The sequence below is a fragment of the Platichthys flesus genome, chromosome 8 (assembly GCF_949316205.1).
Source record: "Platichthys flesus chromosome 8, fPlaFle2.1, whole genome shotgun sequence".
NCBI classification, from domain to species: domain Eukaryota; kingdom Metazoa; phylum Chordata; class Actinopteri; order Pleuronectiformes; family Pleuronectidae; genus Platichthys; species Platichthys flesus.
Window position 1 is genome coordinate 19,141,638 of NC_084952.1, and position 9,541 is coordinate 19,151,178.

General features: G+C 40.5%; 1 protein-coding gene across 3 annotated transcripts; it reads right to left on the reverse strand.

Annotated features, from left to right (window-relative positions):
• Nucleotides 1-327: 327 nt before the first annotated feature.
• On the reverse strand, nt 328-9,048 carry phf6 (PHD finger protein 6). Of its 3 annotated transcripts, none has more exons than XM_062394190.1 (11): nt 8,902-9,048; nt 5,719-5,881; nt 5,003-5,104; nt 3,690-3,823; nt 3,537-3,583; nt 2,825-2,985; nt 2,587-2,730; nt 2,387-2,491; nt 2,176-2,309; nt 1,219-1,348; nt 328-1,108 (listed from the first exon to the last, which is right to left on the reverse strand). In XM_062394190.1, exons 2-10 carry the CDS (start codon nt 5,848-5,850, stop codon nt 1,219-1,221), a joined length of 1,089 nt encoding a protein of 362 aa, XP_062250174.1. In that variant the 5' UTR covers nt 5,851-5,881; nt 8,902-9,048; the 3' UTR covers nt 328-1,108. The 3 variants fall into 3 exon arrangements, with proteins under 3 accessions (XP_062250174.1, XP_062250172.1, XP_062250173.1); XM_062394188.1 differs by having other exon boundaries at nt 2,825-2,988; XM_062394189.1 differs by having other exon boundaries at nt 2,825-2,988; nt 8,897-9,040.
• Between the last annotated feature and the right edge of the window lie 493 nt (nt 9,049-9,541).

Here is a 9,541-nt window from a genome sequence, read left to right on the forward strand (position 1 = left end):
GACTGTTGGGCCATGGTAGAGGTATGATATCCACTGAGTATATTGTTTCTACTTTTCTTTATTGTACAGTACTGAACTTGTGAATGAATGGTTTATATATAAAATACAAAATTAAATGTACACCAATTTGAATAACTGCAGAGTAAATAATCCAAATGGCTGCAGAAGAGGCTTTTACTATAAATGGAGAGTAGAGCTGAGGTAGTCTTGCATGACCTTATAGCCTGTGACTTTCCTTCCTCTTCAAACCTCGACCTGCCAGGGGACTGCTTTCAGTTTGGTGTACCCTATGGACACACTTTCAAATGAAATGAGAGACTCACTCAGTAAATGTGTAAAATAAAAATATTTTCTATTTCCAATCATTCATGGATACATTTGTAGAGATACAAGTCAACAGTACATCAAACAAAGTCAAGCCAACTCTTCTAAAGAGCTCTACTTTGCCCTTTAACAGCTAAATAAAAAAATGCCACCTTTAACAGTGGGTAAATCCAAGTGCATGCTGGCAAAACTTGTAATAGTGACTGTCCGCAATCCAGATATCCAATATGACTCATGATGATAATAGAACAGTAGCAAAATATTACATATCAAGAAAGAGAGGCTAACATGAAGAGTATTCTTAAGACATGATTACAGAAACAAGGTAATCAAACGGCACAACTTCATAGTGAGACTAGTAACAAACAGACCCCTCTTAAAAGTGAGTCCTTCAGAAGCTAAGCAATAGGAAGAATGTGTCCACGTTCAGTAAGTGAGGGTCATGTAATCTGTGGGGACATGGGCACTGAGTGACAATCAAAACTTCAGCTCCTATTCGCTGCAATTGTTCGGGTTCTTGAGACTGAGTCCATCATACCCCCCCGTGCTCAGTACCACCGGTCTGTTAAAAGCTCGTCCAGACCACTCAAAACAGGATTTCACAGAGAACACGTCTGTTGCACGCTGGGGACATCAAGTCCATTTACTGGAAGAAATTGTGTGAAGGACTCGTGGGAGCTGAAGACCACGACTTTGTGAGTAGGCTAAGATTCAGTATAAAAAATATCTCTCCCTCGCTTCTGAGTTCTGCAGTTTTCTCCAACATCACAAGCATCAGAACTACCTGTAAAAAAAACACATGACAAAAACTTTAAAAATCTTTTTTTTATTCAAACTCATATTTCACATAAGGACTGTTCAAGAATCTTAGCAACAGTTTTTGTGTTTAACAACCTAATTGCCGTTCACTTGCGTTGCCGGTGTTCCTCCATGGTCGCTAGCTGCCCTCTCTCTGCTGCGATTCTCTCGTTCCTCATCTTCCTCATCCCTCTCCTCATTCCCACTGTGGTTCTTACAGTACAGTCTAAAATACACAGAGATACACACAAACAAAACACAGCAATACAAAGATATTAGTTGTAGTTTCTGATGGGTTTCTGTGAAGTGGTGCAGAATTGGTATTAAAGGTAATCTATGAAGTTTTTACACAATGTTTTAATAGCCGTTTTCAGACATGTTCACTGGAGGACCTCCAGAGAGCATTAGATCTGGACTTCCTCCAGAGGTTTATTTCACACATGAACAACGCATTGGGAGATTCTCCGCTGAGACGCAGCAACAGATCTGCCGCAGGATTCAGGCCAGGGGGGGCCCAGTAGGAAGAGACCAGACGTGACGTATTAATTCTGCTGCGGAGATCACATGTGTTTGTTTACATCATATTGACACAGGCATTGGTTTTATCAGTATCCACTCTCTAGACATCTCTGTCCGTGTCTTCTACGTGTGTGGATCCGCTTTTTCATCCTGAGAATCTGTGGAAACGTTGGTGATTCTCGTTTGAAAGCAGGTTTGCTTAAAATTGAATTTAAAATTTAAACAAAACAAAAATCTCAAGTTTTAATCAACTATAACTAGACTGATATGTTTTTCTTTGACAATGACAAGAATAGTGATTTCCCAAGTCTTAAAAGGTTGCATCTAAATAACACTACATACAAATTACCCAGACTTGAAATAGCTGACAAAATAACGCTACTTGATGATCATGTCAAACTGAATATCAAGCAACTGTGTGGCAGCAGTTACTGTATATATAAAAAGAAAAGTCTGAATGTAAAAACAGATTATACCGTAAATGAATTTTTTCATAGTGAAGTGAAAGTGTTTGTCTGTAGAGGCTGAGCTCACTTGTAGATGCCGCGGGCCATGTTTTCGATGTACTTGGCTTTGTCCTGCAGGCCGCAGTGATAGTGGTAGGTCTTCACACATGCTTTGATTTCACAGCCAATGGTGGCTCCCAGCTGAGTGCACAGAGTACATTTCTGGGAAAACAAGCCGACCAATTAATTTCAATGACAAAACTTCATTTCAAAGCATCTTTCAAAATGAATTGTCCTACCATTCTTTTCCCTCGCTTGATTTCCTGGATGACTGTTTTTACTTCAAAGTTTCCAAACTCAGCGCGCGATGTTGTCGTCAGCTGGACTGTCCCCGATGAAAAAAGCTGCCAGGGGTCAGAGATTAGACTAAAGTTGATATATGTGCAAATTTACAGACAGTGTGTGACACAAACACACGCTCTTAAACAGTTAATCTTACCATGCACTTGTAGTGTGCCGCCACTTTCTTGGAGTTGTCGCTGTGAAGCATGCCCCTCGTTGTGTTCTCTTCCTCACCAGCATGACAAAAGCCACAGCGCTGGCCGCCGTCTCCTTGGCTGGTCCGGAGAGGTGACCTGTCCCGCTACAACAGACAGAACAAACTCAGTACAATACAGCCAACACACCATCCAGGTGAATTTACCAGAGTGCTTCGAAGAACGAGCGTGCTGCCTTACATGGGAGGAGCTCTCCTCGTCTGCAGCCTGTGAGGAGGTTGAGCGGGTGTCTTCCGATTGGCCACGAGAGCCCGCCCTGGCTCTCACCTTCTCAAACCTTCCTCTGCCTCTGCTCTGTGGAGGTGACGAGTCGGACTCATTGGCCACACCTCCCTCTTCATCTGCTGACAAACCAACAACAAAGTTTAACCAAACTAAAATGTATCAAAGTAAAGTTTATGTGTTGTTCACGACAACTTTTCCACAATGTTTATCTTTGCCAATATGCACAAATTTGATAATTCCCATTTTTTTATTCAATTTTATACATCTGGTTGGAATTGTGTTCTATTAATTTATAATTGCTTATGGTCAGACTAAAATATCAAGCCTCGAATAAAAAAAATAGTCAGAAAGAAATCTTATCGTAGCAATTTTATCGTTTTCCTCCAAATACTGTCCAACATATCAGTTTTGCTGCCCAATATCCATACCAGTCTGGTTCTACTTAATCGCTGAAAGAGCGTATTTTGTGGTATTGTTATTATTTATAACTGCAACACAAATCACAATACGATTTAAAAAAGACAATAGAAATAACTTACTATAAATGACATTGGAAACAATCCTAATTCATCAGATATAAGCGTTAATAATGTGTAATATGTCTAGTAACTGAAAAGGAAAATAGATCCAATAATAACAGTACAACACATGGTTGAGTGGGTTCTACCTTCAACGTTGTCCAGAGAATCATCTCGGTGTTTGCGACAGTAAACACTACCAACACACAGATGCAAAGAAATGAGGATAAAATGAACTGATGATAAAAAATATCTTTCTTCACGTCATGATTGATTGAGGGTCCATTCACAGATTGACTTACATGTAAGTCCCTTGTGAGGGATTCTCGTTGATTTGAGCTTTGTCCTTTAGGGCACAGTAATAGTGATACGTCCTCCGACAGGTCTTCACGTCGCAGCCGATAGTAGCACCCGGCCGGTGACAAGAAGAACACGTCTTGTGGGGAAAGTAGAAAAGAAGAAGCTGAGCACATGCTGTTTCCCAAACATTAAGGTTCACTTGAAGATCGTCCTCAGTCAGTTCATAATGTGAAATGATGACATGTGGATCAGAATAGTAATTCAAACAGACACAATTGTCAGACAGAAGTTCATATAATAGCAGTAAAAAGCAGCAAAAATCTTAAAATGAATCAGAATGAAAACATTTATGCAGTATTAATCATTATAAATTGGGTTTTATTGGTTTTATAATTAGAAACACATGTATGTTAAAAGGAAGAAAGAAAACAACAACCACATACAGGCACATGACTTTAAGTAAACGCAAAGACGTGGCGGAGGCTGGTGAAACCACTGTGAAATGTAATGTACAATTTGTAAATCGATATGACATGAAATGTTGCTACTTAAGACTAAATTGCATCTTAGCATCAGAGTCCTAATTCAACATATTTTCAACATGAGGAATAAATCACAATGTGTTGATTTTATGCAATAATCTAGATGTTATATCCTAAAATATTAACAAAAGCTGATATTATTTTCCCAACAGAAGCAGCAGTGGTGTCGGCTCACAACAAGAAGGTTCTGGGTTCAAACCTAACGACTATCCGGGGTCTCCCAAAGACGTGCAGGTTAATCGGAGACTCAATTACCAGTAGGTGTGAATGTGAAAGTGAATGGTTGTTTGTCTTAAATGTCAGTCCTGTGAAACTCTATTAACCTCTCCAGAGTGTACACCTTAACGTCAGCTGGGATTGGTTCCTGCTCCACACATACCCTCAAAAGGATAAGCAGTATTGATAGGGGTGGACTGATTCCCTACTTACCTAATTGATGCTCATAATAGCATCAATCTCTCTCTCCTTTGTAGGAAACTCCTATAAACATGCAAACGTACACACCAGGACTGCAAAGAAAAGACTGAACACACCCCGACAAACTGAGAAAACTTAACATTGAGGACATAGGTCCAAACCCTGGTGGCATCACTAGGCAGTGTGTAAAATCACGCGTGCATCCTAATCACAAATATCCACGTAAATACGCTCAATTTCATTTGAATGATTCATTTAAAATGTTCAGCTTTCACATTAAAGAAGCTCTGTGGCCTTACACAATTCAGTTCTCCTTGACTCAGTAATGCTCATTAAGAAGAGGAGGAGGTGCTTACCAGTTTGTTCCCCCTCTTGATCTCCTTCTTCACATCCTCAACAGAGAATGCGCCGATGTTTTCACTGTCTGAGTGAGACGTGACCAGAGCAGAGGAGAACAGCTACACAGGGAAAAATATGAAAACTATTATTCAATTGTCTTTTTCTGAACAATTCCTCTTGAATAAATGTTGTCTAATTAATTATGCTTATAATATATTTTATACTTAAAATATTTTCTTGTGGGTTCCAATAATCTATTTTTGGCAAATTCATTTTCCTTGGCCACTTATGATGCATTATTTCTCAGCAAACTAATGGTTAACATTAGTTTTAAAGGTTTTACTGATCATGCAGTCGGAGCTGATTTCAATCTAACACACTTCATACTATAGACAGTTTTATTTAAATGGGGTGTCAGAGGGTGTGTAGCAGTGTTTTCTTAATTTAGCATCAACCAAGGGGCTATTTCAAGGATTTCAAGATTATTTATGATATATACATATTTACTCTGAACGGATACATTATATTTATTTTTGGGGGATTTGTAAATGTTAGGATTTTTGTCATCTTCGTCTTAGAAGCAGCTGTCACAAGACAAAATTGAAAATGCACACTTTCTTTTCGACATAGTTCACAATTCTGCATGTGACAGGTAGTGTCGTATGCATGACTTTAGCTTGAATAATCTCAGGTGAAGGGGTTGAAAACTACTGTGTGTGTGTGCTTTCCTCACCATGCACTTATGGTGGGCTGCCACCTTCTGGCTGTCCGACAGCAGCAACTGGCCACACTCCTTGTCTCTGTTGGTTCTGCAGAAGGCACATTTAAGCAGCCGTGCTGCAGCGACTTTCTTCTGTCCCGACATGGCCGCAGGCTTTTTTTGTTGGCCCAGGAATCTTATGAAAAAAACAACAAAAAATATAAATGATGAGGATAACTTTGAACCATCTCAACACTTTTACTTTGATCTCATTATATATGAATTCAACTAAAAGATCTAAGTCTTTCTAAACACACTAATGGCTTATTTCTCTCAAATGTCCCCACAATGCTTCAGATTATCTGTATGTGTGCCGCAAATTAAACCCTCCAATAGAAGTGGTGTATGTGAGGTTTCTGATTTGCAGTGTGATTATCTCACATGTTGTTTTTGTTAAGTGCTCATGTAATATATAGGACACTCTGCACCCTGTTTCATTGAGATCTAACTCCAGAGAATCTGGTGGCCTTTGGTGAAAAATAATATCTACAGAATATGTGAATTGCTGATCAATACCAGAATTTGGGGGAAATTGGTGAAGGAAGGTAGTCGATGATGTTGTTGATGTGTTATGGATTAAGAGACATTATCAACCCACCACAGGCCAGCAATTAGCTACATCCACCAGTCATCCCACAACTAAATCAGATTAAACAGACACAGAGAGGGAGATCGACAGAAGCTGGACGACCAGATCTGATGCAAACACAGACACACAAACACACTCCTTATAATTACAGACAAACCCCTAATATACATGTGATATCGTCATTTTATCAGGCCCCGAGCACCAACAATGTGAATGCCCTATTGCTTTTCCAGTAGAATTAAATGCATTTTTGAAGGCTTGAAAATGTTCATATTCTGTAGCAATTTGAGACAACTCTAGCAAAATGGCTCAACTGCGCCCCCTAAAGCAGCAATTCCGTCTGGTTTAGCCAATCTTCACAAAATTGGTACACATATACAGTATATCATGACCAGATGGAAAAAAACGTTCTTGGCACCAATTTGATAAATGCAACAGGAAGTCATCCATTTGATGACATCTACACAGAAATCATGACTAAAATCACAGTGATTTTGCACGTCTTACACTTTGTTGTACTCCTCCTCGTCCATTCACCAAAAACATGTCAGACTTTATCAGAAGGCTCTCAAGACATTGATGATGAAGTCTAATCAAAACTGTGAGTTTTTGTTGAACACCGTGTTAGTGGCGTGGCGTCAAATTTCAATTGGTTGCTGTCCCACACGCATTTGCTGTATATTCAGTGTACTTTGTTAAATTTCCCTAAAGACATTCATATGTCTTAAAGGAATGGGCCTAGCAAGGTGCCATGTGTCATTTCATAAAGAACAAAAAACCCTCTTGGATCGATACGCTAGACCAAACAGTAAGTCGGCCATTTTGAATTAAGTGGCCATTTTTTTTACCGTTTACGCATGTTGTATTTTGACAAAATTCTTCCTAGAGCTTTCATTAGATCAACTTGAAACTCAGTGAGTGATAAAAATGTATTGAATTGTTTACTCTACGGCCAACAGTGTGACCGTGGCGTGGCATCAGTCTGATGATTGCCAAAAAAGAGGGATTTATTATAACTGCTCTGTCCATTGTCCTATCAGCACCACCTACGGCCAAAAGGAGGTAACCCTTGTTTTACAACTTAAATTCGATTTACATTAAATTTTTACTCCTTGGTCTTCACTTGATGGCGTGGGCCGTAATGGCTGATTAGTAGGTGTGGTCTAGTGTCGCGTGACAGACGATGGAAGTGATGCGTTTATCCTTCCCGGGATGCACAAAACGCACACAAAACAGAGACGTGTTCGCCCGGCCCCTGTTCCCCCTCCTCCGCGGCCACATTGGGTTCTGAGGTCGCAAGTGCTGCTCGCAGCCCCAGTCTTTGTATATGGTTTATCGCTTTTATTATTTTTAGTAGTATTTAGTACTTCTCCATTATTTTACCACTTCATTACAGAAAATCGATTATTGAGATGTAAATTTGAAGTTAAAACTGTATTGCCTGATTTGAGCAGCAGTGAACACACACACAGGAGCTACACTTTTAAATATATTTTAAAAATATATATGCATTGTTTTTAAACAAACCCTATATTCACTCTCTTCCTATATCTTGCCACTTGTGTCTGCCACCAATTCTATAAAATACATATACTTTTCTCATTTCAAATGCCAATTTTTGACTATGTTGCCTGTTGTGATCAGCATACACATTTTATTTTTGAACGATTTGCTTCAGATGTGCAATAATTCACATGTTCCTTCAAAATCCATTACGACTGGTTGTAAACCAACATGTTGTTGTGTGGAGTGCAGGAGAGCTGTCATCTGAGATGGTGTGTGGTTGCGTTGTCCTTCATGTGCTGCATTTACATGAAACATGAGGATTAATAGGATTTGGTCAGCCTCAAAGGAAAGTGTCTTTTCTTTTATAAACCACAATAGCAGTGTGTGTGTGTGTGCTGCTGCTGCAACGCCTTGATATAAAGCCATTATTCCAGCCATGATCGCAGGGCCAGGCTTTTCCCTTCGGCGGCTCCAGACACACACACACACACACACGATGCTCACCCCGCATGTAAATAACAACAACCAGGCTTTATTCACACCGCTGATCGCCCCTGAAACACCTCTCATGTCACATCCCTGCATTGCTCGTCCACGCTGGCCTCCATCTGTGACGAGGACGAGCCCGTATAAAACAAAAGTGGCTGAAATTTAAGGTGGAAAGTTTTGAATTAAAGGGTCAGTGTGTGTGTGTGTGTGTGTGTTGAATTCTTCCTATGACATGAAGTGTCTCTAAGTGAAAACATTTGTGACTATGAACGCCCTGAAATCTCTCCACGGGCCCTTCCATGCAGCTCCCTGAAAGGAAAACGTCTCTCTGAAATGTTGTATTTTGGACTGGAAGTCGGGGAACTGGGAATATTTCCCTTTAACTGAGGGGAAATCTCGTGACGGACGCGGGTGTTTTCGAGTCGTTTCGAAGTAAAGAGCGCCATACGTGATGTGCGGCTGCGAGCGAAGAGCAGCCCGGGCTCGAACGACACCAATACGGCCTGAGAGCACAACAGGCCACGCTACACAACAACTACCGCACAGCCGCGGACACACACAACACACCTCACCTGCTGCTGGGCCCTTAACCGGGTGAGACCGTGGAAAAGGGGGGAAAGTGTCCCGGGCGGCCGCTGAGCTTCTCACCGTCCTTCACTAGTGATCGTGGTGATTTTCACGCTAGCATCAAGCTAGCTGTAGCGTCACAGACCGCAGCCATTTCCGAGTGACGTTTTCAGAATAAGACGCGTGTAGGCGGTGCGCATGTTGAGATGTTTTATGTGTGAAGGGAAAGGCACAGGAGGTCTATCGTGTGTGCAGGAAACGAAAGCGAATTACCTGAAAAATATCTTTTGGACACGGCTTGAATTTTGAAGTCTCGTTTCCCCTGAAACAGAGATGACTTCATGTCTGACCAGATGTGACTATGTATGAGCAAACCTGCTTTGCAATAAAACCCGATTCTGATTCTGATGCCTCGTGCAGATGCAGAGCATGTTGGACTGACATGTTTGTTATGTCATGATTTCACTAGAATAAGAGATTTATGAGCTGATTTCAGATCTGTTTGTCAAAAAATGAATGAATTGTTGTGTGTGTAATGTTTTTGTTTTTCCATCAAAGCCTTGAACAATGCAATGCACCTATCAGTTTGATTATTCAAACATAGATAATTAATTTGATGATTGATTATCAAAAAGAAAGTGATGA